Genomic DNA, 16988 nt, shown 5'->3' on the forward strand with positions numbered 1-16988 from the left:
GGTTATGGTCTGCAACACAAACATTGTGTAGCATTCTACTGCCATCAGTATGTAGAAGGAGAAGAAAAAAGGTATCAAGCTAACACTGAGGGAAGAATAAAACACGGGACATTATTCATAAAGGAATGAAGCCTCGAGACTTCATCAAATATAAAACCAATAACATCTTCACACTCAGTAACCAAAGTAATATAAATTTTGATGTACTAGTAGCAGATACTTGTGATCTATCAGATACCTCTTGGTCAATAAATCTTACAAACTCTTAAGGGCCCAGGTTCAATTCTCTATTACTTTTTTCTGCTTCTCAGGGCTTTTAAAACAATGTTTGACATAAACAAGCTTAGTCATAACTATTTTGTAAGAATTGTTTCACTTTTTTTTTGTTAAGTTCTCTCCCAGTGAAACAAAAAAGAATAACCCAGGCTGTGATAGCCCCATCCCTCCCCAGCTGTTTTACCTCAGAGTGTCAACAGCCATTGCATTCCCAAAAGGCACTGAATGGTTTAACTGACACTGAGAGGGTTCAGAATAAACTCTCATTCTTTCATTCAAGAGTCATTCTTACATTATTTTGAGACAATCAGTGGTAGCACCTATTCAAAAATCATGTAATTTTTGTTCTACCTTCTCAACAACCTCAGAAATAGGTGTGTGTAATGTTCATAACATTCTTTTAAAAAAACAGAGTAACTAGTTCTTGTAGATCAGATGCTCCAAAACTGCTTTTTTAAAAGGCATTAATATTTTCATTTAATAAATTCACTTCAAACTGTAATTCTTATATTTGTTGTAGCTAAACAGAGCTGTCATACCAAGAGGTACTGACCTTAGAATTCTGCTTAAGGAATTTATTAAGCACTCCACATCATTGTCTGTTAGAGCTATACTACAATTTTTCAGTACTTTTTTAACCAATTCCATACTTTCTCCTCCTTTAAAAACATATTGTCTATAAACTCTTTCCAAATGGCAACAAGCCACTGAGAAGTTAAGTACTTTTTTAGAAAATTGTATAAAGGAGAACTATTAAACCAGACATTAAACCAACATGTCTCCACCCCTTCCAATTTCACACACTTAAGTGGATTGCCATGATAATGTAATACAGCTTTCATTAAATATCAAAATATTTCACAAGGATAATATTCCTCTCTGTGCACGAGTGCCCATTTCTCAACATGCTTCCATGTGGGCAGTGCAGTATCATCAGGCACCAAAAATCTCTCCATTACTGACACCAAACTAACACACACAAAAAAAGCTGAAAAGTCCAGCCAGTCATTTCCTGTTTCAGAATGGTAAAGTCCTTCAAAATATATTTCTCCTTTCAATTGTCCACAAATTAGAAACCCACATAGGTAAGTTTTCATCATGGTTTTTGACTAGCAATGTCAAATGTCTGTTACTTGCCAAGAGTAAATAAAAAAAAAAAAAAAAAAAAAAACAATTTAATGCCACTAGGTACTGTGGCTTTTTTTTATTCTTCAGTGAAAAAAACAATTTAATGCCACTAAGTACTGTTCTATACTAAGGAATTACAAAGCTAGCTTAAGATTTATATGGTATGTACTAATGCATATGATCCAGATATACAGCATGAAAGTAAAATATGAAATACACTAAACCTCTCATGATATTTATAATGACAAGGACCAGAGTTACTGTTACCTTTAAAATAAATAAAACTGCTATTCCACTGGCTTGATCAACAGTAAACAACAAGGCAGACAAGAATTTACATAAACTTATGTGTTGAAAGGTATATAGTCCCTGATATAGCACAATATTTCAATCCTTTGTTTCTCCCTCCTACAGGGCAGTATCATCAAGCACAAAAGACATAACAGAAATGGAAGTACATTGCTAAATAAACCCTACAGAACAAGCACATCTTCCTTTACTTCTTCCCAATAGGTGGCAACAGAATCCCAAAAATACAACGTTTATACTTCTTTCTTCATCCACAAAGTAATGGAAGCCCTGTTACGACTTCAATCAATGAACTTGCACCAGTAATTTTAATCAAATGAATCACTGTATCTCAGGAATTCAGAATTCCCAGGACAGAATAACGTCAAACACCAGAGAATTCAGAAAACTGAAACAAAGCATTTATTAAAAAGCTAATTGTTACCAAATACCTAACCTGATGGCTTATACTTAGAGCTTATCTGGGGCAGGGTGGGGACTACCACAAGCAGGAATTGCAGTAACAAAATATTTGACCACTAAAGAAGAAACATTAAGGAAGAAAGAAAATTCTAAACTACTTCTGTTGTTGTTGATATCCACACCTTGGTCTAAGCAGCATTTATTTACAAGGGTCAGGAAAAGAGTGAGCACTTTTAAACAAAGGTTGCAGCTGGCAACTTCATGATGGTGGAAGGTCCATATTAACTCCCTGATTCCTTGTAAGAAATGACAGGAAGTCAGTTCCTTGGCAGTTAAACAACTGCTTGGTTTTTGTGGCACAAAGCTATACAAACCAGGTCTAAATAATGACCACTTACTTGCTTTCCAATCCAACCACGTCCCGGTCCAAGGAAAGCGCCGCTGCGGTGATCTCCACCTTCCTGACACTGCCAAAGAAGTCTGTGATCAGAACATTCTGAGGGTCTCGCTGGAACAGGTCGGTTCGGTGCCCAGGGGTGGAAACACACAAGCTTTTTGGACAGACCTGAAACTGGAAACCAAGGTGGACAATCACATCCTGTCCGTCATTCAACAGCCTCTACATACACCTTCCAAAAGGAAACAACTGTTAAAAAGAAAGATAAATAACACATATAACTTGCAATTATTTCAGTACAAGCTCCATAGCTGAAAAAAATTGGTCGAAAAAAGGCATTAAAATGCATAAACATCTTGATTAAGCATTTCTGAAAACCTTTTTCCTTACAATAATGCCACTGGAGTTTAAAAATGCTACTGCGAAAGCCAACCATCAATTATATCTAACTGATAAATGCACAAATATATTGCTGAATATAGATGCAGCAATGCTGTTATAACCTTCCAGAAGTCACAAGTGGGCATAAATTCTTCATATTTACCAAAGGGAGGCATGCAAAATTAAACAAGCTTTGATAAGTACCTATGTTGAAGGCTTCATAAAGAAGCAAAAATTTACATTTTGATCGGAAAAAAAAAAATCCAAGTCTTGTTTCTAATTTATAGCTACAAATTAATGCATAGGATCTTCCAATACCAAAAGTGCTTTATTTACAGTAAGTTCACAAACATCTGTGACACCTACAAACATTATTTATTTTATCCATGTATTTTGTCTACGTATCAGATCCCCTATATCCCACACATGCTGCAACACCTGAAAGACAAAAGCAGCACTAACAAAAGCAGAAGAAACAGTGACAGATTTGTTGCAGCACTTAGAACACCTGACAAGACAGGATGTCTATTAAGTAATAGGTTTGTTATGTACCCAGCAGACACTGAAGGCAATACAAATGCATGTTGGACACAAAGCCATTTTGCACAAGTCCTACCACACTTGCCACAACACAGATCACCTGGTAACAGTGCAGGTTATGTGAGTCTTTCACATTCCAGCCACGCAGAACATTTTACACAAGAGATTTAACATGCAGGACTAAGAATGCCACTCTTCACATGAGCGCTCACCTTTCTTAATCTTATTTTCCAAGTGATTTTCACAAACAGGTCCATCAACCCCAGGAACTAGAGCTAATACACCTAAATTACATCATGGGTCAGCTCTTACAAGGTTGCATCCTTATGACAAAACCACAGGTCCTAATCAGCTCAGTGCAAATACAACTTGAATTATCCCAGATTATGACTGACAAAAATCAGTGAGTTTCAGGTCATACTTCCCAGCAAAAATACTGTGCTCAGCCTGATACAAAATGCACAGGCTTTTGTTGCTCATTCTCTTTGGACAACAGAGCCCTGCATTACAAAAAGTTTCCCAGAGAGGAAACAATCTATCTGGCTTTTCATCACAGAGGACAGATTTTACCTCCCCATTCCTCCCTTCTGCTCTATTGCAGTTTCTCTTTTATCCCTTTTTAGCCTAAGCCTGTAAGAATATGGCATTAGGCTGCTTGTCCAGGGACACCTCAGCTCACTTTCATCTTTACCTGAAGCATACAAGCACACATATACATTTATTCTAATGATTCCCAACTCTCTTGCTGGCTGCTATCACACAGCTGCTAAAGAAAAGATGGGGCAAATCAAACCCTTGTTATCCTCCCTGTGGTGAAAATGAACTAGACTGATCAGCATCATTCTTTGCATACAAAAGCCATTTGTTAATGCACATATAAACTCTCAACAGTTTTCATTTTCACCAAAACACTATCAATTTTCTCCAGTTTTGCTCCAATTAAGGACACAAACATAAAAACTAAGTCTCTGAACTAAACTATAAAAACTAAGCATTTGTTTTAATCCCACTATTTGAAGCATAAATTTGTGCTGCAGTTATACAAGTAAGTCTCTTGCCAAGGTTTAGAGAGTATGAATGTCCTGAAAAACTGCATCAGCACTCAAAGTGGGAAACTGATACTGCACCCAACTAATTCTAACCTGTCCCACAACAGTTTACTGCCACAACATATTGGTATGAATTTGAACAAAAATACAAAGTGGCAGTGAGAAGAAGACTTCAGTGTTAAAAACCTACTCATCCACTACCACTCGGAGAAAAGACTTCAATTATACCACAGCAGACTAACACTAATAACCAAGGTCTTCTGACAAAAAAAAGGAAAAGGCAAACACTGGCTAAGTTAAGCACGTTTTTTCCTATATTAATTTTTCCAAAATTTTAAATTTTTTTTTCAAACAGAGCTAAAGAACTCTCCCAACTTTGTTATCTAAACTTTTCTAACAACAATTTAGCTATTTTATGACAAATGACGCAACATTTAGAAATTTATTTGTATCTTATTTTAAAAGTTCAAATGTACAACATTTCAATGTATTCTTTATTTTCAGGGAATCAAACCTATAGTCAGTTGTTTGCACAGCTTTATGCTATCCCTTAGCAACACAGATGGAGCAGGTGGGGAGTAGGTGGAGTGGATTATGAAAAATGATGTATCATTCTTTGCAGGAATGCAATATCCAAATCATAGGTGGATGTGAAGAGAAGCTGTTTCAAGAGTGGTTAGAGAAAAGTAAAGAGGTAAGAGTAAAGAGGGATAGAAGCAGTGTAACAAATACACAGTACTTCAAAAAGAGAAGACATTGGAAGATCAAACAACTGAAGATCATTTCATTATAAAGCTAGGTAGTGAGCAATGTAAGTTACCCTGAACTTGGAAAGCATTAACTTAAATTAAAAAAATCAAGAGTTGGAGAGCTGGATAGAGTACCTCCAGTGCCAGAGTACCTCCTGCAACTGCTGGCAAAAAAAAAAAACACGTTTATATCTTTACCATGGAGTAACCATATGTCATTTTGGAACTCTTAGATGAAGCCTTGAAAAGCACCGCTCAAAGTCAAGTGGTCACATTTGTTGAAATGTGTGCAGATTACGACTCAGTACCTGATCACACAATGGTCTGGGTTGGAAGAGACCTTAAAGATCATCTAGTTCCTCTTTGCTGCCAAGGGCAGGGACACCTCTCACAAGACCTAGCCTCGAAGTCCCATCCAACCTGGCCTTGCATAGATTATCACAAATCACGATATATTTGTGTCCCTTCTCTTCCACTCCCCCAGCATCAATCAGCAGATCAATGTATGATAAGATGACTTCCATGATGTAAGGAATTTACCAGTATGGATAACTTCTCTCAGCTCTTCCTGAATATTTGGCATATAAGCAAAAGCACAATTAGGAATCTTCTCTGAAGAGCTCAAAAAGTACTTGGCCAGCTAACAAATTTCTACACTTTTCACAATAATCAGATTAACATCCTCTTGGCCAGCCCACCTATACTTTCCAGACAGTGTCTTACACAGCAGAAAGCACTGTTCCTTTTTATTACCTTTTATTATTAACACAAATTAATTTTCTGGTTTACAGTGAAATTTGAATGAATAGGTTAGTCAAAGATACTTAATCAATAAAGAACTTGCATATTTTTCTTTATCAAGATTAATTTTAAACTTACCTGTATCCCATAATTAGAAGGTATTAAATTAGAGGACAGAATTTCATTCCCATAGAACTAAGTAAAAGAACCTTGAGTCTTAGCCACTGAATCAATTCTGTATCAACATAAAATCTGCGAAGTGTGGGTTGTTTAGAGAGAATTCTAGCACACATGTAGCAGTCAGGCTAACACTATCCTCTGTAGACAGAGGGTGGCATAAAACTTCTGAGCAGCTGCTCCTTTTAGAGAAATGAATCTGTGACAATGGGTTTTGTTAAGTGATGGCTCTTAGAATACTGATGTGGCCCAGCAGGATTTACAGCTACAAAGTACCAAAGTATAAGCCATGACTACAAAGAAACCAGCATTGGAAAAGGTATAAAGGGTTAATAGAGCAAATAAAATATGGTTACTTTTTATGTCATCTCACCAGTGTATACATCTCACTGCTAGAGAGGTATTTTCATAAATTTTGTCATATGTTACCTGGTTGGCTTCTTTTCTTCCTTCTGCTTCATACTATATCTACAATAATGTTTGCCTCAGCTACAGTTAAGTCCAAACACTGATGGATTTGTACCTATCTTGCTCTGGAATCTAAGTAGATATACACATAAATTAGTTTTTGCAGGCATTTGTGATTGCACTGTTAGAATTTTAACTGTTTAACCACCTTTGCAAAACAACATCAATGCCTGCTTTTCCACAAATGCAAAGCGTCTGCTATCCTGGTTTTAGAAGCTTCCTGCTGAAGTATTTCACATGCAAATGCTTCATTCTATTGAGATGAATATTTAATGATTTTTTTTTTCAGCAAAAATACAAAATCTGGCTAATTTTGATTATTTTTTTCTGGAGCCAGCAAAGCACTTTCAAATGAGGACAATCCTTGAAGTGTTACACAACTACATTTAACAATGGCAAAAAAAAAAAAAAACCTCCTTCCAAAACTGCTTCCGAGAGAAACAGCAGGAGCATAAAAAGCATTTGAAGAACCCTACAGACAAAATAAATTAGTTTTGGAACTATTAAAGTTATTAGCATATTCATGAATGTTGAGTATTCTACTTACTAGGTCATTCATATTTGTCTGACTGGCTGGATGGATTTCTTCCAAGAACTCTAACACATAGAAAGTGTATCTGTCCATGAGATGAACACCAATCCCCAGGTCAGGCTGATGCTTTAAAAACAACACACAGCAGTTATTGGACATTTGCAGGAGAGAACTCAGCATTCAGGAGAAGGAACAGAATGTAACAGTATATTGCAAAAGTTAAGCATAATTTTTTTTTTGTTCTTAGGGAAATTATGCAAAGAAAGTGGCTAGCTGTGAAGGAATCTACTGCTGATAGGCTGAATAATGCAGTTTATCTATAAACTGTATCCTGGTAATATCTATGTTTCCCAAAAGGCAGGGAACCCCTTCTTAATGGTCCAGCATGGATCTGTGGACTTTGAAAACAGGGCTGGGAGAGCCAGTGTATCTTACAGCAGTGCATGGCCTCAGGTAATCCTGACCAGATGCTTTTGGTCTGGCTGGGATCTCTCCTATGGCTCCTTCTGTAATTCAGCTGCGATACAATTACAGCAGGTGAAAGTTAGCCTTTGTTTTGTTTTATATCAAGTATAGTAAGTCCTAGATTGAATATTCCTCACACCCATCTCTCAGCAGTCTTCCCATAAGATTCCTTGCTATCCCTAGGCAATGCACAAACTGGCCAGCAAACACAGAAATCCATCATTAGCCTGGTTCTTTGGGACAGCACACAAAAACAAGCAGGAACAGTACACTTACAAGTTTTGTCAACCCCCCACAAAATACCTTATACATTCAGCAATTAGAATAAGGGAACTCTTTAGTCAAAAGTCAGCAGGAATTGTGCTTTTAATTCAGGCATTCTGAAAACTGTCCTCAGGATCACATAAATCTACTTACTGATAAAGAATCTTCTCCTACTTGGCTGCTAGCCAAGGCCATTATATTGGGTGAATAAAATCGTTCATACATGGATGCTCCTTGACAAGTATCAATAATAAACAACAATTCATTGTACCTGAAAGAAATAAAACAGCCTCCTTACCCATTTCTACTCAAACACCATATACATACTTTGATTTTTAGTTACCAGGGCAGCTGCTCAGAACCTAAGGAACAGGAGCTCACCCTGATCGGTTTTAGAATGTGAGTTTGCCCAAAGCAATACCTTTGAGCAGCTCTAACTGCAGGAAGCTGCAAGGAAAAACTAACACTCTGCTTTCTGAATGCAAACTATCACACAGTTTTATGGACAACCAACAGTATCACTGCTGCAGGCAAGCAAGGCCTACCAGTAAGACACACTTAAGAGTATGTTCAGGATATTCAATATTCAACATCTACATAATGCTTATTTCTCACCTCCTTTTCTGCCACATTTGTTCAAAGGCATCAGCAAGTTCTACATTTGTGATTTCTTCGGAATCCTGAAATTTTAGGAAACCATTTCCACCATGGCCTGAAACAAAAATCAGAAGTTAGGCAAGGATGTAGGTTAAAGGAAGATATACAGCCTTGTTGATCATTTTTCTAAAATAAGGTAAACACAATTCTCTTTCTACAGAGACAGTTCAACAAAACAAAATATTGGTACAGTAAAAACAATACACATTTCAACTGGAAACTATACTGGCTTAGTACTGCTTTACAGGCATTTTTTCTTAATTAGAATGACATGCTAAAACCAGAAAAAAATCTTTTGGTTGATCCTTTTGTGCATTTGGATTACAGATGCTTTCAACAAACCCATCCAACTGAGCAAACATCAATAAATTGTACACAGAAACATGCAATTACCTGTCATATATATTAAAATATTGCTTCTGTCATCAGAAAGAAGACGTTTAGATCGTGGTGTGCTTGGTGGGATTCTTCCCGTTAAAACACGCAAGAAATTTTCCACAGTAACCTATGAATAGAAGCAGGAAATAATTTTCTAAAGGTAAAAATATTGAGCAGCTATAGGTTGGGTTACAGAAATTAAATAATGGAACACTAAAATATGCAGTGTATCTAACCAGACATAGGAAGCGTGGTATAAACTGCATAAACATTTTCTGTGTAAGCTTTCACTTCAGGTTAAGAATCATGTGGTACCTTTTACTTTACTCCATTAACATCAGCCTGTTGCTTTATTATATCCAATAAATCTACCACCATTATAATTTTTAAATCATTTACATTGATCTAACCCCTGTCAGTATTGTGCCAAAGCTGCTCCCGTACTCACAAAATGCTCCAACATTAGTGTGTGTTACCATGGAAAAGCAAAAGTTCAAATCCCCTCTGCAACTCAGGGAAGAAAAAACAAGATCAATTCAGTTACATAAGTCTGAGTGATCAGATAAGATCCATCTGAGTGGTGACTGCAAGACATCCTATAAAACACCACTTCCTTTTTAAGTACACGTGCACAGCTCAAATGCCAGCAACAAATCCACACCCAGGAAAAAACATGACAAAAAGAACGTGGCTCTACTCCAGTGTCTTCACTTCTTTTTATAAAGCTTCGGAGAAATAAAAGATATACTATATACTTAAATACAATCCAATAAACCTTTAGCACCAATTCTACAGCACTATTGAACCAAGAAACTGATGGGCAATTTTGTCCCAACTGGTAAAGACACTGCCTGGTATGAAGGAGTGTTGCATGAAAAGAAAGGTGACAGAATGCAGATTTTTATACAGTAATTGCTTTGCAGTAATTGCTTTGTGATTAAGTTATGGCTTTTGTTTTATTTTAGGAGCATAAGCTTAAGATTAGTAATTGAAGTACATCTACCTAATAAACAATTCACTTGCACACCAAAATTTTCACAGTAATTTTTGTGTTGCCAAGATGAGACACTGAGCAGTCATTTCCAGAGAAATTGCAGTAATGTGATTCTATTCCATTATTTAAAATAGATACACTAAACATGATTCTAGTATAATGAACTTCAAATACAAACTCAAATATCAAGGAGGGGAAGGGTGTGTATTTTAGACTCATCAGCTGATAATAAAAGCCCAGCCCAAAACCAGTAATATGAACATAAAGACTTCCTCAGACTTCACAGATGCTGCATAAACCTTTAAACTAACACTAAAAAATAAAGACTCAGTGTTTTAATTAAAGCACAGTTACCTCATAGCTTCTGTAATCCACTTCCACATCATCTCCATAGACATTTAGCTCCATGTTTTTATGACTAAACACAGTAGCAGGTTTGGGATTTCTGGGATTACATGCCATATCATCTGCCAGCATCAAGACAATGTGACTGTGAAAAACAAGAAAAAAAATATTTCAGACATTCTGCTCTCACATAACAGTCAAACAGAAATTAGAACAACACTCTTCAACAATTAAAACAATAGTTTGGATCATTAAAAATATTCCTGGAATTGCAAGTGAAACTTTGCATAGTTATACCTTATTTCCTTATGAGCATCCTCAGTATCATGAAGATGTCACACACAGCAATGCAGCTGGCTGCCATTTATCCACAGGAGTAAGTCAGGCCAAAGATGAGCATGAGCGTATTTAACACCAGCAGCTTTAGTATACAAGCTTGCCTGGACCTAAGAATCCAGAGCTCCTCATAAAAAAATTCAGAGATTTTTAAAGGGCACTAAAAACAACCAACTCCAAGAATCATGATAAATGTTTATTTTTTTAGATGTCATTTTGAGTAGTCTTGGGAATTTTTGGTTGTTTTTGTTTTTTTTTTTTGTCTTGTCAGTATTTTGAAAGAAGTCTTGCAGCAAAGAAAGAAAAACAGATAAAGTTAGTTTGCCTAAGAAGGAAACACACTCAAATCCACATAAAAATTGTTGTAAATGCTAAATAAACAGGCTCTCTCTCTCTCTCTAGGTCTTCTCCAATGTCTTGGAGAGCATTGTTGACTGTAGTCTAAAGCTTTCCTAGCTTTTTGAGATTAATTGCAGATCTTTGGATATGGATAAGCAATGGATCTTGCTACTGAACACAGAAATCTCAGTCACGCCGTAGTTCTTGCCGTATCTCTAAAACTCGCGCCTATTTTGACTTTAATGGTGAAGACAGATGGATGCAAAGAAGATGAAAGTTCTCAGGTAAGGGCAGGACTAGTGACAGAATTTCTGAGGCAGTGCTGAGGGCACCGGTGCTTCAAAGGCTGCACAGGAGAGAGGACAGCTGCTCTTGAATGACACCTGCAAGAACAAAAGGCATCTTTCTCTGCCTTTCAGCCCACAGCAGTGGATTCTGCAGTGTGTTCCCTTGGATTTATAACCCTAAAAATGCATCTAAAAATTGAGTTTCAAAATCCACTCTTTCAAAAACCAGAAAGCCACTCCTTTTTTTCTTTTTTTTAATATAGTAAACACAGGGAACAGGATGTTACTGTCAGTGCATTCCTAGTTGAGTGGGAGTTAACTGGGGACTCCAAGTGTGCAGTTTTGGACTTGGACAAAAATATGCCATACTAATTCAATCCACCAGAATATGCATTTTGCAGTGATGAAGCAGGCCACACTTCTTTAGGCAGACATGCTGGAGAAACTACCAGTCCTCTAAACTGCCACTAAAAACCAGCACCACAAGGAATTCTATAGGAGCCTATGGTACATATAGGTTATTACACAAAGGATGCTGGTGCCTTAAATTCACTTCCACAGTTCTGACAGAAGTAAATTACATTCTGAAACAGCTGGAAGGAACTGTGCCAACACTCCTAGAACTTCCAGTAGGAGCACAAAGAAAAGATACTTCAGAACCTTCCCATTCCCATTGTTAAATAAGAGATACTGTTCTAACCCTTGAGCTATCACTAGAGAAAAAACTTGTACAGACAAAAAATTGGTTTCTCAGATAAAATCATGCAAAATGGGTTTTTTCAAGGCAACTGTCAATATGTAAGAGTTGCTCCTATAATTGAGAGCCTTTAAAAACTCAATATAGTTACAGATGTGGAAGTCTTACATCTTAGTACAGTCACAGTTACCAACATCTCCACAGTAAAAGGAAAACTGAAGTACAGCAAGACTCATCTCTTACAGTAGTACAGTCATTGTTGAGTGCATTTAGCAGTTTTCAAATTACACTTTCACCAATTTGCTAAGTGGTACATTTTAGTGGCTAGATCTAATTAGCCTGTTCCAAATGGAAATTTTATTATACAACTTTGTTGTTTTTCCTTTGGAACAACATTGCTGCACTTTTCACCACACTGATGTGTTTGCATTCTTCCTTTTTACTTTTATCCAGTTAAACTGGGAAGAAAAATGTATTTCCATATTGATTCAGATAGCATGAGAACTTTAGTAGCAAGAACTGGATTCACCAAGATTCCCTCACCTATCAGGAATGCCCAGCCTCTTGACACTTCTGTACACTGAAAGAGTATTTGCCACATGACGATAATTAAACCAGAATCGAGATGTACAGACCTTGAAATGAAAAAAAAAAGCATATTAAATAGTGTAAAGCTACAAACTGGCCTGACACATTGCATCAGAAGAACATGATTACAGGAATATTTAAAAAAATAGTAACAACTCAGAAAGAATATAGTAACACCAAGAAACTCATGATATAAGTTCTGTAAATCTTAGCTGCCCCAAAGCAAAAACTTCTGAAAATAAAAGTTTGAAAAAAAAGCTCCTAGCACACTGACTCAAGATAAAATTGTCATAAACCCTTACTAAATATAGAAAGTGGCACTTTAGGGAATAATCCAGCAACAGCAAGTGGATAAGCTAAATTTTTTCATTTGCTTTCTCCCTATCAAATGGAAGAGAGATCAAAGGAAAAGTTCTCATCTCAATAGCAATCCCATTTTGGGAGCATTCTTCCACAAAGGCACAAGTGAATTAATTCATGCAGAAGCCACACACAGGGGGAAATGCACTGAGGACATTTGCACTTATGGAGTCAAAGTAAGAGCAAAGTGAGCTCTAACCATAGAGAGCTCAAATAGAAATGAATCTGAATTCTCAGAGTTTAATTTCTACTGTTCTAACAGGCAAGGGGTCAGGGCTCAGCCATTCCCTTTATTTACACACTCCCTCAATCAGGTTCTGATTCAGACATTCCAAAAGCTTCTAGAAGAGGTGTCTTTAAAACCACAAAATGAGAGATGCAGGAAAAAGCATTTAGATAGCTTTTTAGTTTTCCAGCTCTAAATGTAGAGCTGTAAGTTACACTACATAGCATCTCTTACTCTAGTCTTTTCATAATAAGAACTGAGTTGTAGCTTAATAATAAAATCCAGTCTGAAAGGATCTCCTTGTGTATCTATCACCCTGTCAGTTAGGAATTCCAAAAAACCCCACAGGAATCAGTCCATGAGGATATTTGCCTTTCAGCAAGACTTAATGCTCTGAAAACAAACTGTGTCCAATTTAGCTGAGACATTTCCAGGTACTTTCACCTGCCCCCTGCCTCCAGGACCTCCCTTAGAACACAGTGGAAAGTGTGTCTAAGCTTTAAAATAATTATCCACACTGCAGCACATTCATTCAAGCTATTGATGAGGTGGGATTGCAGTTTGATCCCAGGTTTGAAGTGCCTGACAGCAGTAAACCCCTCCCTGGTTTACTGCTTAAAAAATTAGTAGCAACTGTTACAAAACTCAGCGATGAACCACTGAGAAAATAAAACCAGCAGAAAATCTGTTCAGCACAGAAAGTATAGGTCCTTGGACCTAATTTTCCACCTTCTTTGTGTGTTTTTATGGGTACAAATAAAAGCATCTATTTGTTAATAGTATTAAAATAGTATGTTATGTTTTAATAGTTTCAAATTTGTACATTGTGGAATATAGAAATTATTCCTTCAATTAGTTACTGTTAACTTTCCATTTATATTGTTCAGTTTTAGTATCTGGAAAACAAACAGCTGCTCCTGAATAATTACAATAGTGCTCTGAAACAAATTAGTCATTAAGACCTGAATTGTGATTAAGAACCAATTGTGCAGCATGATTCAAAGCTAATAAAAGTTACATGGCAAAGAAAAAAGAAAGGATATGAACAGTTGATCTAAACACTATGTTGCCTCAACTGATTTTATTCCCAGTCTGTTATCACAAGTTAACAGATTGAATAAGAACAAAAATGAGATATAAATTCTACCTTTCTGCTCAAAGAGACTAGACTTCCCTGGTATCAGAATTACACCTTTTTTTTCAATATCCAGTATGCTAATTTAACTATATTAATGCTTTCAGAACTTTTGTTTTATGAATCCTGCCATATAGCTAGATACATTGAGTGCCTGAAATTCGGTCATATTGAAAAGATAATTTTATTTAGTGTAATAAATTTGCAGGTATGATTTCAAATTTATTAATTTCCAAATGTTTATCTTTCAATTTCTTTCAAATGAGCATGACTCTTGAATGACTGTTGCAATTGCAGCTCCTGATGAAAAACTGTCAACATTACTGGAGGAAAACAACCTGGACCATGCTTACCAAAACTGCCCAGTTATTTGTATGTCCACTTCTAAAAAACTGCTCTGCTTGATCCTGAAAGGTGAAAAAAAGTTTAGATTTTTCAGCAATAAGAAAGAAATGACCATTCATAGTTTTGTTATTTCCACAAATGCATTCAGTGCCCATGTTTACCACACATTAATACTGAACAGACCTTAGAAAAGCTAGAAAAGAGGTGTTTTTCTTAACATTTGCACATTTCATGTGAATTAACTGCTCCAAATTTTCCCCTGAAACTTGCTACAGAACAAAGAAGGACTATTAGTCACTTGCACCTTAGTTAAAATCAGAAGCCCACAGACTTCTACTCCAAAGGACACTCCAAGAACAAAATAATGTGATTTATTGACCTACAGTTTCAACCTTAATGAGAAAAGAGGCTTGGATTCAATTTTCAATTCAATTTTGAAAAGCAGGTAAGAGAATCTGCAATTTGAACCCACTTTAAATCCAAGGTAGCTACATTTATCTTCCAAAATCAGGATCTATGACAGCAACCTTCTGTATAATCGGTGTTCTCCATAGTTCCCACTTCCCTTTGGAGACAAGAGGGCCCTTTCTCCTTAACAGAGAGCATAAATCAGGACACAACAAGGGGTTAAGACTTCAAAGAGGTAAGGGAATAAGTCTGTCATGGGGCAACAGTCCAAATCTGCTGACTCTTAAATCAGACTCTATTAACTCTGAGGAGTTCTGGGATGTTGCTTGTGATCTTACACAAAACACACGGTAACAGAAATAGTGTTATACTTGAAGCAGCAAACAACTTGCAGTTTAATTAGTCATCCAGAGATTGTAAGAATATTTCTACTGTTCAGGGTGCGGGGGTTGTTTGGTCCTAGTTGTAATTAATTTCAAGCATAACAACTAGTTAATAACGCACAATTCAAAAGCAAACACTCCAGATGTAGCGTGGGCACGGTGCACTAAGCTAACTGCTGAAACATGAAATTACTCCCACCTGAGAAACCCACTGGCACCTGCCGTGTGCCAGCGCCTCGCACCAGCGGGCTGGGCACCGGGCCGGGCACCCCGAACTCGGCCCGCCGGGTCCGGCACGGAGCATCGGACACCCACCGCAATTTACAGTGCGTGGCCAAGGAGAAACTGAATTTCAGAAACCCGCAAGAGAATGAAAAGTCTGGGGGTTTGTAACTTTCAGCAGTTTGAACAAGGCACCGGCGCTGTCGGCACACAGAGCGCCGCGGTTCCGCCCACAGGGCAGCGCCGGGAGGCTCCGCCCGCCGGGAGGCAGCGCTGGGGAGCGCGGCTCAGGGCCGGTGCCCGTCGTAGCGATAGGGCCTCTCCCACGTGCCGCCAGCGCCTCCGGACAGCTCCGCGGCAGCCCACGGGCGCGCTCCCTGCCCGCGGAGGGGAGGCGATGAGGACGCCGGCAGCACCGAACCCCAGGCCCCGCCCGCCCGCCCGCTCTCAGGCCCCGCCGCGGCTCCCCCAGCCCCGTACCTGGAGGCCGCCGGGCAGCGCTGCGCCGCAGCAGCCCAGCAGCAGCAGCAGCGCGGCGGCGGCGCGGGCCCGGGAGGCGCCGGGCACGGCAGCCGCCATCTCACCCCGCCTCCTGCGCGGGCCCGGCCGCCGCGGCTGCCGGAAGGGGGGCGGCGGCGGCCTGTGCGCAAGTTCCGCGGGGCGGGAGCGCCGCCGGCCCGGGGCCGTGCCCTGCCCGGTACCGCCGGCCCGGCGCCTCGGGAGCGGCACCGCTGCCGTGAGCGCGCCGGGCCTTGGTCACGCACTGAGCTCTCTCGGGCTCCCGGCTCTGCTCCCGCCCGGTTGGCAGAGCAGAGGCGGCAGCGGCAGCCGATGTGGCCGGTGCCTTGGGCACGCGAGTTCACCGCGGCTCCGTCGTGAGCTGGTGCTAGAAAACAGCGGCCGCGCATCTCGCCTTTGGCTCGGTTGGCTCCTGCGGGTATAAAGGCAGCCGTTCCTCTCAGCCGCCTTCCAAGAATTCCTTGAAATCCTGGGCTCTGAGAGAGGAGGGCATGGCGAGCTGTGTGCAGAGTGTCATCAGCTCTTGGTGGCCACAGGGCTGCCTGGGAGAGTGGAGAGGACGGGTCGGGAGAGGGATCGCTTTGGCAAGGGAGGGAGTGGGATCTAAAGGTAGATTTATTTTTTTTTTCCCTCATGAAGCCTTGCTATAGCTTTGCCTGTAGTGCATACATCCCTCAGAGCTGATGGCATCATCAGATTTTTATTTCGATGTATTGAACCACTTTTATTTCCCCTATCTCGTCACTGCTTTGTTCAATTGTCTGATGCCTTCCATTAGTAAAGATGCAGAATCTGCCCTGAACCATGGAAGCTATTTCCTGCTCCATGTACTTGTCACCAGTAATGACTTTCTCAGACAGGAGCACATTTCCATGTGTTGATGTTGGAATT

The 16988-nt window shown here is 39.1% G+C and overlaps 1 protein-coding gene across 1 annotated transcript in view; it reads right to left on the reverse strand.

The window, feature by feature from the left end:
• Positions 1-16180, reverse strand: part of PIGK (phosphatidylinositol glycan anchor biosynthesis class K) — a 65287-nt gene extending 49107 nt beyond the window's left edge. The window contains exons 1-9 of the mRNA XM_053951084.1: positions 16059-16180; positions 14574-14627; positions 12455-12546; positions 10262-10397; positions 8929-9040; positions 8494-8590; positions 8032-8149; positions 7165-7275; positions 2514-2686 (exon numbers count right to left, since the gene is read on the reverse strand). Coding sequence (XP_053807059.1) covers positions 2514-2686; positions 7165-7275; positions 8032-8149; positions 8494-8590; positions 8929-9040; positions 10262-10397; positions 12455-12546; positions 14574-14627; positions 16059-16157 — 992 coding nt within the window. The 5' untranslated portion in view covers positions 16158-16180. The remainder of the gene's footprint in view (positions 1-2513; positions 2687-7164; positions 7276-8031; positions 8150-8493; positions 8591-8928; positions 9041-10261; positions 10398-12454; positions 12547-14573; positions 14628-16058) is intronic.
• Positions 16181-16988: the final 808 nt, after the last annotated feature.

This window comes from Vidua chalybeata, chromosome 9 (assembly GCF_026979565.1).
Source record: "Vidua chalybeata isolate OUT-0048 chromosome 9, bVidCha1 merged haplotype, whole genome shotgun sequence".
In the NCBI taxonomy this organism is placed as follows: domain Eukaryota; kingdom Metazoa; phylum Chordata; class Aves; order Passeriformes; family Viduidae; genus Vidua; species Vidua chalybeata.